Source organism: Eumetopias jubatus, unplaced genomic scaffold, assembly GCF_037043125.1.
Source record: "Eumetopias jubatus isolate StellerSeaLion01/CBP00866 unplaced genomic scaffold, mEumJub1_p1.0 scaffold_30, whole genome shotgun sequence".
Taxonomy (NCBI): Eukaryota; Metazoa; Chordata; class Mammalia; order Carnivora; family Otariidae; genus Eumetopias; species Eumetopias jubatus.
The window spans coordinates 632,501-648,284 of record NW_028274836.1 but is presented as its reverse complement, the minus strand read 5'-3'; the positions used below and the strand labels follow the sequence as shown (position 1 = coordinate 648,284).

At 36.3% G+C, this 15,784-nt stretch overlaps 2 protein-coding genes across 2 annotated transcripts; both read left to right on the top strand.

Annotated features, from left to right (window-relative positions):
• The first annotated feature begins 1,345 nt into the window (after positions 1-1,345).
• On the top strand, positions 1,346-2,275 carry LOC114201987 (olfactory receptor 2G2-like). The gene has a single exon (XM_028094973.1). It carries the CDS (start codon positions 1,346-1,348, stop codon positions 2,273-2,275), a length of 930 nt encoding a protein of 309 aa, XP_027950774.1.
• Positions 2,276-12,305: 10,030 nt separating this feature from the next.
• On the top strand, positions 12,306-13,235 carry LOC114201988 (olfactory receptor 2G2-like). Its single transcript, XM_028094974.2, has one exon. It carries the CDS (start codon positions 12,306-12,308, stop codon positions 13,233-13,235), a length of 930 nt encoding a protein of 309 aa, XP_027950775.2.
• The last annotated feature ends 2,549 nt before the right edge of the window (positions 13,236-15,784 follow it).

Below are 15,784 nucleotides of genomic sequence, written 5' to 3'. Positions count from 1 at the left end.
AATGGTCATCAATTCTGTCCTTGCACTCTGTAGAAATTATCAGTCTGATTCTTCCTGACATCACCAAGTAACTGGGGACTGAATGGATGCAGGCTGTTCTTAATTACTCCATTCCCCTTTTTCATTGTACATAAAGCTTCAATAATTTAACTTTTTCCTATTCATTCATCCAATACGCCATTAGTAGTAAAATCTTAATGATTGTGGCTGAACTCTCTGTGACATCTCTTGCATTCTATTTACATCATCTTCATTCTCTCCCAAATTCATAACATGGTGTTTGTTCACTGTTATATTAACCCCCTACATTGTTTCTGGACTAGAGTGTCTTCTTTTTAAAAATCTTCTACATTGTTTCTTTTTTCCCCCAAGTTTTTATTTAATTTTGGCTAGTTAACATATAGTGTAATATTAGTTTCAGGTTTAAGATTTAGTGATTCAACAGTTCTGTACAACACTTGATGCTCATCATGACAAGTGTACTCCTTAATACCTATTACCTACCTCACCCATCTCCCTGCCCACCTCCCCTCTAGTTACCTCCCAAATCTATGTTGTGTAGCCATATTTATCTTGAAAAGGACAATTCAAATCAAACAAACACCCTCCTAACAAAAACATCTGCTATCCAAATAATGCTTACTGATGTTTATGGTCACTGAAAAAGTGACTCAAATTTACCTTGTATCATATTCTGTTATGTGGCATAGCCCATATACACACCTCAAATTTAGTTCCTCTTTGATGGCATTCTATAGTGTACTTCCCATTTCTATACTCATTTCTTACCATTGTGCAATTCTATCGTCTTTGCTCTCCTTCTCATTTTTTAAGAGCAAGATGTAATCTAACACTTGAACTTAATCTCAACCTTCCCTGTATAGATTCCTCTCCCTACTCAGCATTCTCATAACACACTGCTTACCCAGGTGATATCTTGTACATTCTGACATATTTCATCATGTTCCTACCTAATATATCCATCCATTTGATAGATTCTGAGAATGCAGTATGGTGTTTGCAATTCCCATATTTCCTACACTATTCCATTACCTTTATATTGAAAAAAAAAGTAGTGATGAAACAGTGGGGAAAACCTTATCTTTGATGCATTTTAACTTTTGTTTTGTCCTCAAGGTCGATGGAAAACCTATGATCAACACACCAGGTATGCCACTTCATGGGACAATCAATGACATCACACTCGATATTCTCTTTATCTTTACCTACATCTGAAGTCTTATTTTTCAACACTTAGACCTTAATTGTAAAGGAATTTACATAAAATCCCTGCAATTTCTGTTTAATATGACCTTATCACTCAGGAGTTAATAATCAGACAATAATGTGGTGGACTAATGACAGCACACTCCCTGGGTTCATTTTGGTAGGCTTCTCTGACCAGCCTCAGTTAGAGCTTGTTCTCTTTGGGGTAATCTTGTTTCTGTACGTGATGACACTGCTAGGCAATGCCACTATCATCCTAGTATCCCTCTTGGACTCTAAACTGCACACTCCCATGTACTTTTTTCTCTCCCATCTCTCCTTCCTGGACCTCTGTTTCACCAGCAGCATTATACCTCAGCTTCTAGTCAACCTGGGTGGTTCAGATAAGTCCATCACATACGGTGGCTGTGTGGTTCAGCTCTATGTTTCTCTTGCCCTGGGATCCACAGAATGTGTCCTCCTGGCTGTGATGTCCTATGATCGCTACATCGCCATCTGCTGTCCTCTACATTATGCCTTTGCCATGCGCCCTGGACTCTGTTATAGCCTGGCATCTGTGGCATGGCTCAGTGGGGTGGCCACTACTCTAGTACAGTCCACTCTCACCCTGCAGCTGCCTTTCTGTGGCCATCGCCAAGTGGATCATTTTTTCTGTGAGGTCCCTGTGCTCATCAAGTTGGCTTGTGTGGACACCACTTTCAACCAGGCAGAGCTCTTCGTGGCTAGTGTTTTATTCCTGGTGGTGCCTTTATCACTCATCCTGATCTCCTATTGGCACATTGCCCTAGCAGTTCTGAAGATCAAGTCAGCCATTGGACGGCACAAAGCTCTTGGGACCTGCTCTTCCCACCTGATGGTTGTCATAATCTTCTATGGAACCATTATCTTCATGTATCTGCAGCCAGCCAAGAGTAGGTCCAAGGACCAGGGAAAGTTTGTTTCCCTCTTTTATACCGTGGTGACCCCCATACTCAACCCTCTCATCTATACCCTGAGAAACAAGGAAGTGAAGGAGGCACTGAGAAAAATTCTTGGAAGAACTTTATGACTTAGTGAAACATGATTATCAAGAATTTTTTTAGGAGGCCGTTGTTATGACTGATTAATTTAATGGATGATGACTCAATAAATTATTTGGTTATTTTCATAAACCTATAGTGGGTTTTGGTAGAAAAAGAAATTCAATAGTGCTTGAATTTTTGAGTTGGACAAACCTGAGTTTGAATGCTCATTTCATTACATAATAGCTATGTGACCTGAACAATTTGCACAACCTTTATACCATCTATGGCCTGGAGTATATAAAGTGAACAACTGAAATTAAAATTAGATCACTGTCTTAAGCGTTTGACTTTTAAGGTTTATTCATAAAGTTTATTTTATTTAATAACCACAACTGTATGCTAGATGGGTATTGTTATAATTATTTTGCAGAGATCAAAGTCTTTTGACCATTTGCTCAAAACAGAAAGGGGAAATCCTAAACTTCAGTGGCATTGCTCTTTCAACAGACCATGGATTACTGGACTCTGAGGTTGTGGTCAGTCTCCATCACACACTGAGCTCATCTCTGTTGCTGCACTTTCCCCCTGCTTGGCAAGCTTCTGATTTTTCATATTTCTCTCCTTAGTAGGTTTTTGAGAATGGCAACTATGTTGTTGTTGTTTTTTTAATTTAATTTTATTATGTTACATTAGTCACCATACAATACATCATTAGTTTTTGATGTAGTGATCCATGCTTCATTGTTTTCATATAACTATGTTTTGGCTTAATCACAATTTAAAGCAGAATATATTTACAGGTGACTCCCAGATTTGTATTTCAACAAAAACACTTTCTATCCATATTCTCATGTTCAAGTATGTATTTTACTTCACTTGGGTATCTTAAAACAGCTTCAAAATGAGCACATCACAACTAAGTCAAAAGCTCCCGGCCTTTGGCTCTTTCTCACTATTCTCAATATCACAAAATGGAGGATGTATCATCTTAAATCCCGCCCTTTCTTTCACCAACTGTATATAGCCTATACAAAATTCTGTGGATTTTTAATTATCTCTCTGGTTTACCCAATTCTTCCCATTTTAATTTCCTGTTACCTGTGTACTACTGAGATGGCTTCCTTACTAGATGGAGAGATATTTATTTAATTAATTGATCACCTCTTCCATTACACCCTCTATCTTATATTACTAGGTGCACACAATTTTTAATGCTCCATGGAACTTATGCTTGTCTTAACTGCTTTAAGAAATACATTTATTTGTCCAACAATTAGTGAGGCATTGCGGGCACAGATGTGAAGTTAAAAGTACCCATGCCTTTATAGAGTTTATATACTAGTGGTCCAATTCCGTTAATTGGTAGGTTTTTACTATGTGATAGTATCTATTTTCTAACAAAATAAGTCAATATTGGGTGAGTAAGTCACTTTCAGCAACTTGATTGTAAAATCAAATCTATCTCAATCAAGTTATAAGCTTAATGGCTATGTGTTTTTATTTTACTTGGATTTTTGATACTAAATTGATATGGTTGCAAAACAACTTTATCTAAACAGTGGTACATCAACTTGAAGAAGGAGGAAAGAGTTTACATTGTTATTTGCTAAATTACAAATAAGTTAATATGTATATAAGAAAGGAAAGAAAATCCATGGGTGAATTTTAAAGAGGCAGACAGCTTGTAACAGAAGCCAGTCTTCAAATGCTACTGTCCATTTTAGATGACAGAGAGGCCATTTTCTTTAAAATTATTAGAAGAGTCAGTGGATATATAAGATATAACAAGAGATGGTTGGAAATAGAATGTTTTCCTTTGTGCTGAGGAATGCACAAACATCTCTGAATTCCAAATAAACTGGGCTTAATGATCTAGTAAAACATATGAGAAATGAAAATAAATTTCTTAGGCAGAGTTTGGGAATTGTTCATAAGCATGATCAGAGACTTAGATAACCAAGGAAAAGTGTGAGCTCTCCTATTTTGAATAACAATAAAGAAACAATTTATTTTTACTTCTATAGGACATTTAAAGTGTTTTAAGGGTAGAAAAGATAAATAAGATGTATTAATTTTTCTGCTCAAAAATGTAAAGGGGCAGTTTACTATAGTGAGGATAACACAGTGCAATAATGTCTGGTGTCCCATTGGAACTCAGCCCATAGACACCATGATATTGTGAGCCAATTACTCAAGGGATTTACTCTTGAGGTTATTTCCCTGAATTACTGTAATTTCTCTGAATTCTGTGTGATTACTGAAAGTTAGCATTTTTCTACCACCTACTGCATTACAATGGGATAATCCGGATGAACTTAATTGGTAATGTTTTGGAAAGTGTCAGGGTAAGCTCCTGATGTCTTACTTAGTGAATCCTTATGTGATGGGGAAAATTAGGACTGCAAGGCTCTTGTGCATGACCATGTCCCAGCATCCTCTCCTATGGACATTTTAATGAGCTACACGTTTTCCATGGAGGGAAGATGGTAATTCTCTTACCCTTCTGGGGATGTGATTAGGCCACATCAACAGGACCTTTTTTTCCCCTCTTTCCTAGCTTAAGCCATTTCCTCATCGCAGAGGTAAGTCACTGGGGTTTCTAACTTCCAAGTGCTTTTTCTTAGAAGTGTAGTCCTTGAGGTTAGCTCACTTTCTTCTGACATGTTCCCAAGCAAGTGTTGACATCTAATCTAGAAACCATTTAATTTTTTACCTTACTTGGAAGGAACACTTCCATGTTGTATCACAAACTGCGTGGACCAGGAGGCAACCACTTTTGGAACGGTTGCAGAGAGATTCAGGCCCCAGAGAAGTAACTTCTAGCCATTGTGTTACTTTGCAAACATAACTGAGGGTCAAACTTCACCTGTGGTCCCAACTCTCAATGATGGCTTCAACATCTTCGCATAATTTTCCAGGCAGTGGAGAAAGATTATGTATCATCTTTCTGGGCATACTGCTCCCTGGTTTAGGTCTCAGTCAGTGACTGGAGTCTACAACAACCCAGATGCCTCTTTTTCTCAGAACCTTACATGTGGTTCCTAGCTGGTCCTTTCTGAGACCTTAACCTGGGGACACCTTTTTATTTCCTCTCAAGACACAGGCAGCTAAAGATACTGCAGACAGGAAAGTAACTCCTGAGTCCAGAATGAATGTTCTTGGCCTGAAATAAGTACCTTTACATTGATGGTCAGGTTGTATGTTTTATTGCACGTAGATCAAACTATGAAATTAAAGCAACAACTCAGAATCGTGAAGTCTGTGAATTTCAGGGTAGTCTTTCCTTTTGTCTTTGACTATTCAAAACCAAACAGGAAATATCTCATAAAATTCTTTTTATTTCATTCTCTCTCTCTCTTTTTAATACCTAATATCCCTTCTGCTCAAAGGCAGCAAAGACTGGGTTTAAATTGTTCATTCCTGAGCTGTCTATATTCTTCAAACTGAAAAAAAAAATCATCTTACCTGAATATTTTTGCATGTGATACATATTTGTGAAACATCTTACCAGGGTATGGAGACAATCTCATTGAATTAAGGGAATTAAGTGAGGATATACATTATTCGCTCAACGAATTGATCTTAATTATGACTACAAATAAATTCTCAAAAATCCAGGTCCAAAAGGAGGTTAATATATGTTACACAAGGAGGTTAATATATGGCACACACGTCCACTTACCACCCTCTTTGCTTCTTTGTCTACTTGCCACCATGGTCTCCTGACCTGTTCTGGGGCTACATTTGATTCGATAGACAATGAAGATGCTTGAATTTTACATCAGCACACTCCCTCCTTTCATGGCACATGTCATAATCTTCTCATTTTTGAGAGAGCATTTGAACTCATTTTTAAAAAAGATTTCATTTATTTATTTTAGAGAGAGCAGGGGGAGGGGCAGAGAGAGAAGCAGACTGCCTGCTGAGTGCAGAGCCTGATGCTGGGGGAATCCCACGACCCCAAGAACACAACCTGAGCCCAGACCAAGAGTTGGTTGCTTAACCAACTGAGCCACCCTGGTGCCTCTGAACAAAATTTTAAAAATTGCTTTTGACTGCAACTTTTCTTGTTATTAAAAGGTACATCTAGTTAGCTGACAATATTTGTGTCTTTTGGCCTAGAGCTATTCTATTAGGATGAGAAATTTGTTTTTAGTATGTTTAAAAATAAGTTCCTATTTTTGGGTTTTGTTGTTGGATCTTAGAAAGGGGGGGAAAAAGAGTCTACCAGAATAGAATAGCAGGCTAAAAGTTCATAGCAATATTTGTATACTGGAAAGTATTTACAGGAGATTAATAGTACGTAGGTTCATCACTATAACAGCACTTTCAACTCATGTCCTACAATCACACAGTGAAATAATGGACGGCACACATTCTCAAAGTGAAAATAATTTCACTTAGAGAAGAAGGCATGATGTAGGAGTTCACAACATTTGGTGATCCTTGTAGTATTTCTATAGGGTCAACCTAGAATAACAGACTGAGAAAGTGACTCTAGAGCTGGAATCCTGTGAACAGGTTCTCAAGGGAGGAACAACCTCCAAGTGGGGGTGAACGGCTGTGGAGGGGTAGATAGGCGGGAGGTATACCCAAAATAGCATTGATTAGGATTATTTCATGTTTGGAGATTGGCACTATCAGTGGTCTTTAAAGGTGGTGGGTGACTATGGGGACACAGAAAGCATTATCTGCAAACGTGTAGAGAACCCTGTCCCATGGGATGCTGCATGTCACTGTAGATAGGGTCTGGTCAAAGGGACTAAAAGTGTTCATGTTAAAAGGACTTTTCTGTTGCCAAATGCAAAATTCAGCTTTATATGATAGTTTAGGGGCCAGGCTATAGTGTGTGTTGAGTGACAAGGAAGACTAGTTTGCACAGAAAGGAGAAACAGAGGCATAAGGGGGCGTGATCAACATCTGGGGGGACTGGAAGGGAAGTTTGGTTGAACTTTGAAAGAAACTCCTTTGGATATTGGTAAAAGAGGCAATGATTAGCATGATTTATTCAGTTCCCAAATAGACAATCTCATTGTTTCCATTGCATCACTGTATATTTAAGGAAATGTCTTTGTTTATAGATATTTTCTGCTTTAGTTAAGAAAACAGTGATAGTATTTTGTAATGCAGGTGTTTTACAGTTTTGTGACAAAACATACAAATTTTTTACAATATAACCTCTTAATTTGCTGTTTTATATGAAAATTACTAAATTAAGCTGTTTCTGAAATATTTTTAAAAATTATCTTAATTTTGTGTTATCTTTAATATGCTATTTTTTATACTTTTTGGAGGATATTATATTAATATTCATGATTACTTTTGTTTATTATGGTATGTAAAATATTATCTTTGTTTTTACTAAGTTTTATTTTCTGGCATTTTTCTAACTTATTTATCTTATTTTATTCATTTTATCTTGTTTAAAAGAAGTATTAAAAAGTATGCTTATATTTTAATATCTAAATTTTAAAAAAATAATTCATTTAATAATCTCCAATTGAAATTTTGGCATCCTGTTTCACCTAAATTTCTATTATTTATTTAAGTTTTACAGTAATGAGTTAGAGAATATAATGAGGAAAATTTCTATTTTCCACATCATCGAGTTTTTCATTAAAGCTTAATACCTGATCAGTGATACAAAGTTTATTAAATGACCAGTGTGTTGCTTATTTTTTGTGTTTATTTTATGTTACTTGGTGCCTGGGAGTTTAACCGGGCTATGTCTCATTGTGGATTAACATATACTTATAAAGTAACTGTGAGAATTAGTACTTTAGCTTGCATTTTAGCTTTCATAGTGTTAAACTGTGAGTGTTTGATGTCAAAATTTACTAACTTTTACCTTAAGATATGTTATGTTTTCGACTCTTTCATGCCATCTTTCATTGTAACTCCTTCTTTCTTCTTTATTACCTTCTGGCCAAGTTACTCAGGCCTATCTTTTATTCAGCTCTTTGTTTTCACTTCCTAAATACAAATTAGGATGTAACCACTCTGTATGTCCTGAATTGTTTTCTACAGCCAGTTTCCTTTTTAAAATCAACTGTTGTTTTGAATCATTTGTTTTAGTAACTCCCTGTTGTCTTAAATTTCTTGAGTGTGAAGAACTACTGTTTGCTGCCCAAATATTTATACTGGTTTTTGGAGAAATTCTTCTTCAAGTGTATGTTCTTCACCAAACTTTTGTTTCTTGAAGGTCCCACCTTTTCCTTTTTGTCTTTGTCCTTGGTCTTGTTTTGTATTATAGTTTTTTTTTTTTTTGAGATGTGTAAAACCTAGGTCCAGTGTTTTTATATTTCTTAAATACTCATCTTCTTTGGTTGTACATAGTGATCTAGGTTTGTCTTTTCTCAAATATACTAGGACCATTTGTCTTTCCTTTTCTTTCTTTTCTTCCCCTGGATGCTTCCCCCACCCCATTAAGCACATTTATTTATAGTGAACATATTAATTAATATATATTAAATACACTTTTATATACTTAAAACTGAGGTACGTTTTATAAAACTACTTGCTATACATGATCAGTTTTTTTCATTCCATCTTTTTAAATTATGGAATGTATTTTATTCACATTTGAGTAATTACTATTTGTGGTGCACAGCCAAAAGAATAAAATGGTAAATGGCAAAGTCTCATCTCTTTCCCAAAGGTCCACCACTCCTATACGCCATTGCTATAAGCAGCTTCCTGTGTATCTGCATATATAGGGACATATCACTATACAGAATTCCTCTAATTTAGGCAGATTTTTTTATTTCTGCTTTTTAGTTTTAGGGAAAAAATGCTCCTTTTTAAAAAAGATTTTATTTATTTATTTGACAGAGAAAGACACAGTGAGAGAGGGAACACAAGCAGGGGGAGTGGGAGAGGGAGAAGCAGGCTTCCCACGGAGCAGGGAGCCCAATGCTGGGGTCAATCCCAGGACCCTGGGACCATGACCTGAGCCCAGGGCAGACGCTTAACGACTGAGCCACCCAGGTGCCCGAAAAAATGCTCTTAATAAGATATTGATTGAAAAAGAGAGGGCGAAACTTCTGTTTAAGTCATTTGTGTTTGCAACATATACTTCTATGGTCTCTGCCATGCATTCTCATTCTTTTTTTTTAATTTTAATTTTTATTTAAATTAAATTTAGTTAACACATAGTGTATTATTAGTTTCAGGGGTAGAATTCAGTGATTCATCGCTCACATACAACACCCAGTGCTCGTTACAACAAATGCCCTCCTTAATGCCCATCACCCAGTTACCCCATCCCCCTACCCACCATCCCTCCAGCTACCCTCAGTTTGTTTCCCATAGTTAAGAGTTCCTTATGGTTTGCTTACCTCTCTGCTTTCATTTTATTTTATTTTTCCTTCCCTTCCCCTGTGTTCATCTGCTTTGTTCTTAGATTCCACAAATGAATGAAATCATATGGTATTTGTGTTTCTCTGACTGACTTATTTCACTTAGCATACTTCCCTCTAGTTCCATCTACATCATTGCAAATGACAAGATTTCATTCTTTTTGAAGGTTGAATAATATTCCACTGTGTGTGTGTGTGTGTGTGTGTGTGTGTGTGTGTGTGTGTGTGTGTATACACAAATATTCTTTATCCTTTCATCTGTTGAAGAACATCTGGGCTCTTTCCACAGTTTGTGGACATTTCTGCTATAAACATTGGGGTGCAGGTGCCACTTCAATTCATTATGTTTGTATCCTTTAGATGAATACCTAGAAGTACTATTGCTGGGTCATAGGGTAGCTCTATTTTTAACTTTTTGAGGACCGTCCATACTGTTTTCCAGAGTGGCTGCACCAGCTCGCATTCCCACCAACAGTGTAAGAGGGTTCCCCTTTCTCTTCATCCTCACCAGCATTTGTTGTTTCCTGACTTGTTAATTTTTGCCATTCTAACTGGTGTAAGGTGGTATCTCAATGTGGTTTTGATTTGAATTTCCCTGATGGCTAGTGATGTGGAGCATTTTTTCATGTGTCTGTTGGTCCTTTGTATGTCTTCCTTGGAGAAATGTCTATTCATGTCTTCTGCCCATTTCTTGACTGTATAATTTGTTTTTGAGTGTGGAGTTTATATTTTTATTAACTTATAACTAACTTCCTCTATTTTTGGATGATGAAAAACTGTTTCATTCCCTCTTGATTGAAAATTGCTTAAATAAAACCTTTTTTTTCTCCTATTGAAATTAACAGTGTTTTCTGTCTTTCTGTAACTAGAAAGACATTAATATAAAGAGGTAAATTTGATTGGATGGAAATGATGGTCTAATTTATTTCCTACAACAGATAATATTGTTTTCCCCATAACACACACACAATTATATTGACGTATAACTGATACACAAAAATCTTCACGTATTTAAAGTATACAGTTGATGAATCTGGACATATTTATGCACCATTAACCATAACCAATGCAATAAATTACCTGCAAAAGTTTCCTAATTTACTTTGTGTCCTGTGTGTATGTGTGTGTGTGTGCGTGAAATAAGAATACTTAACATAATTTGTCCATTTCACAAATTTTAAGTGCATAATACAGTATTATTAAATTCAGGCAATATGTTGAACAGTAGTTTTCTAGAATATATTCATCTTGTATGACTGTAATTTTATAACCATTGAACAACTTCCTGTTTTCCTCCCCTCCCATCCCCTGGCCACCACCATTTTATTTTCTGTTTCTGTAAGTTTAACTATTCTATATACCTCATGTAAGAGGAGTATTTTTCCTTCTGTGTCTGGCTTGTTTCACTTAGCATAAGGCCCTCAAGGTCCATCCATGTTGTTGTGCATTGGAGAATTTCTTTTTTAAGGCTGAATCCCATTACATTAATATCAAATGATATTCCATTAATTAAGGATGAGTAATAAACAGCATCTCCATTCACCCACAGATGGACAATTAAGTTGTCTATTGTAAATAATGCTACAATGAACACAAAGATAAAGATATTTCTTTTGAGACCCTGATTTCAATTCCTTTGGATATATACCAGAAGTAGGATTGTTGGGTCATATGACAGTTTTATTTTTAATTTTTTGGGGAATGTTGATTCTGTTTTTCATAATGACTGTACCATTTTACATTCCCACCAACACTGTGTGAGGGTTCTAATTTCTCCACAACCTTGTCAACATTTCCTATCTTTTTTATAACATCCATATTTATAGGTGTCATGTGATATTGCATTTTTTAATATGCATTATCTTGATGATTAGTGATGCTGAGCCCTTTTTCCTATACCTATTAAACATCTGTATGTCTTGTTTGGAGAAATGCCATTCAAGACTTTGCCTACTTTTTAATCAAGTTTTATTTATTTATTTATCTTGCTATTGTTTCATTTGAGATTCTTATATATTTTGGAATTAACTCCTTATTGGATTTTTTTTCAAATATTTTCTCCCATCTCCTAGATTTTTCCTTTTGTTGCCTGTGGTTTTGGTATCATATCTATAAAATCATTGCCAAGACCAATGTCATGAACTTTTCCTTTATGTTTCTTCTAGGAGTTTTAATTTTAGATCCTACATTTAAGGTTTCAGTACATTTTGAGTTGATTAATGGTGCATATAGTATAAGCTAGACATCCAGCTTCATTCTTTTGCATGTGGATATTTGGCTTTCCCAGCACCATTTATTGAAAAGACTATGTTTTCCCCATTATGTATTCCTGGTAACTTTGTTGAAGATCCAATGGTTGTATATAAATGGGTTATATCTGGGCTTTTCATTTTATTCCACTGATCTATATGTCTACATGTATGCCAGTACTGTATGTTCTAATTATTGTAGCTTGATGATGATGTTTTTACAATTGTCACTCTTCTCTATTTTAGAGAACATCAGAGGAGAGGTAAGACATTAAGAGGATGTATATTTATTTACAAAGCACATAGTAGGAAAAAAGATCTAAGTCACTAGATGTAAGGACATAGGTTCTAAGAACTTAACGCAGAATACTTTTGGGGATGGTGATACTGTCTCATTTGACCTTATGTAATATGTCATCTTCCTCAGCTGTAACAGTCTTTGGGAAAACACTTTGCACATGGGGATGATGAGGAGTACCAATGAGAGCAAACTAACAGGTTTCATCCTCTTGGGGTTTTCTGATTACCCTCAGTTACAGAAGGTTTTATTTGTGGTCATTTTGATCTTGTATTTATTAACCATTTTTGGGAATACCACCATCATTCTGGTATCTCGTCTGGAATCCAAGCTTCATACACCAATGTATTTCTTCCTTTCTCATCTCTCCTTTTTGGATATCTGCTTTACTAGCAGTGTTATTCCTCAGCTCCTGGTAAACTTGTGGAATCCTCTGAAAAACATCACTTACGGTGGCTGTGTGGTTCAGCTCTATGTCTCTCTTGCCCTGGGATCCACAGAGTGTGTCCTCCTGGCTGTGATGTCCTATGATCGCTACATCGCCGTTTGCCGTCCCCTCCACTACACTGTCTTAATGCATCCCCATCTTTGCATGGCCCTGGCATCTTTGGCATGGCTCAGTGGGGTGGTCACTACTCTAGTACAGTCCACTCTCACCCTGCAGCTACGCTTCTGTGGGCATCGCCAAGTGGATCATTTCATCTGTGAGGTCCCGGTGCTCATCAGGTTGGCTTGTGTGGACACCACTTTCAATGAGGCTGAGCTCTTTGTAGCTAGCATTATCTTCCTTATAGTACCTGTTTCCATCATCCTGGTTTCCTATGGCTACATAGCCCAAGCGGTTTTGAGGATTAAGTCAGCTTCTGGAAGAAAGAAAGCATTTGGGACCTGCTCCTCCCACCTGATGGTTGTCATAATCTTCTATGGAACCATCATCTTCATGTATCTGCAGCCAGCCAAGAGTAGGTCCAAGAACCAGGGAAAGTTTGTTTCCCTCTTTTACACTGTGGTGACCCCCATGCTCAACCCTCTTATCTATACTTTGAGAAATAAAGAGGTAAAATGGGCACTAAAGAAAGTTCTAGAAAAGATTCTGTGAATAAATTTTACATGATTATTAAAAAAGTTGTTTTTTTTTTTTAAATACTACTGTGATGAACATCTTTTTTGTGTGTGGTAAAAAACACATAAAATGTTTTAATAAAAGCCTATTTGGATTATTTTCTCCGATTTTCTTTTGGTTAATTACCTCTACAACATCCTATAATATACTATAGAATACATGTGTCTAGTCCCAACTTTGCCATTTCCCAGTAGCAACATAAGGTCAATACTTTACATAAAAATATTTGAGAAATATATTTTTTAAAGATTTATTTATTTATTTGAGAGAGCGAGAATGAGAGAGAGAGAGAGTACATGAGAGGAGGGAGGGTTAGAGGCAGAAGCAGGCTCCTCACTGAGCAGGAAGCCCGATGCGGGACCCGATCCCGGGACTCCAGGATCATGACCTGAGCCGAAGGCAGTTGCTTAACCAACTGAACCACCCAGGCGCCCCAATATTTGAGAAATATTTTAAACTAGTCATTTCTTTTATTTATTTGTGAAAAACACATTTAGTTCTCAGCTTTCCTGTATCTCTAGATGGACTGGTTTCTTCCTTTTTTCCAAAGTTGTGCCTAAGATGGAAGAAATTTAGGCAAACTGTTATGAGGCAGAATTTTAATTTTCTCCTACACTGAATGTGATAGAGATGTGTAGAGGGGCATAAGCCACATGAGGACAAAAGCCATACATTCAGGTAGAGGATAAAGTAGATGGAATGACCCTGGTTCTATTATTTTGTAGTTGAACCAATAAACTAGTTCTGACTAACTAACAATGAAATGTGATTCATAAGAAAAAGCTCAGCTATGGAATATTCTAGGGCTTGAAAATACATATAACTAAAAACTTTTACTATTGTTAGTGTAACTCTACATTTTTCTATATAAAAACATATTTTCATAACTTGGAGATTTATATTCCAGATGGAAGTTTAGTGAAGCTCCTCTTGTTGTTTATGTTACAGCATTGATGATTTGTTTTCCACGACTTCACTCTAAATGGCTTTTGCTTATAATATTCCTTTTTTGGGTATTATACACAACTAATGAATCATTGAACACTACATCAAAAACTAATGATGTACTTTATGTTGGCTAATTGAAGTTAAGTTAAAAAAATAAAAATAAAACACTTCTTTTCTGGAAAGGAGTAACTTTTGCATCTTGATTCTTGGAATTTTTTTTTTTTTGGTAAACACTATTTCACTGAGTTTTTTTGTAAACACTACTTCACTGAATTGTAGCAAACGTTGGCTGTATGGTCTTTAGCTTGCAAAAATGCTGTGCATTCAAACATGCATCAAAATAAATATATGAATTCAGTGAGATGAGGAAGAATTTTGTCGCAGAATCCTGCAGGTCCAAATGTGATAATAATTTCAAATAAAGAATAAGAAGACAGGGGATAAATTATCACTTCTAATTGTTCAGAAACAGAGGCAGAATTAGAATGGTAATACTCTGCCTAGATTCTATCCCTGTGTGTGTGTGTGTGTGTGTGTGTGTGTGTGTGTGTGTGTGTGTGCTTTCTTAGTTGAAGTATGATTAACATACAGTGTTATATTATTTTGGGTGTACGATATTCAGCAATTCTATAGATTATTCAGTGCTCATTAAGACAAGTGTACTCTTAATCTCCTTTATCTATTTCATCCATCATCCTACGCATCTTCCCTCTGGCAATCACCAGTTTGTAATATTCCATCACACACACAAAAAAACCCCACACATATACACACAGATCACATATTTCTCCATTCACCTATCAATGGAAACATGAGCTGCTTCTCTCTTGTGGCTATTGTAAACAACGCTGCAGTAAACATAGGAATACCTATATTTTTTAAAATTAGTGTTTTTGTTTTCTTTGGGTGCATATCCAACGGTGGCATTATTGGATCATATGGTAATTCTATTTTTTTTAAAGATTTTATTATTTATTTACTTACTTACTTACTTATAGCACAAGTCGGGGGAGGGAGCGAAGGAGAAGAGAGAGAGAATCTCAAACAGATGCCCTGCTGAGCCCAGAGCCTGACTCACTCCAGAGCCCAACATGGGGCTCCATCTCAGGACCCTGAGGTCATGACCTGAGGCAAAATCAAGAATCAGACACTAACTGACAGAGCCACCCAGGCGCCCCTCTATTTTTAATATTTTGAGAGACCTCTATGCAGTCTTCCACAGTGGCTGCACCAACTTGCATCCCCACTAACAGTGCATGATATCTCACTCTAGTTTTCATTTGCATTTCCTTGATGATTACTGATGTTGGGCGTCTTTTCATGTCTTTTGGCCATCTATATGTCTTCTTTGAAAAATGTATATTCATGTCTCCTGCCCATTTCTTAACCAGATTATTATTAGTATTGATGTTGAGTTGTATAAGTTCTTTATATATTGTAGATGCTAACCCTTTATTGGATATATCATTTGCAAATATCTTCTCCCATTTGGTAGGTTGCCTTTTTTTTTTTTTACATCTTTGTCTATCTATCTATCATCTATCATCTCTCTATCATCTCTCTATCTCTCTCTCTCT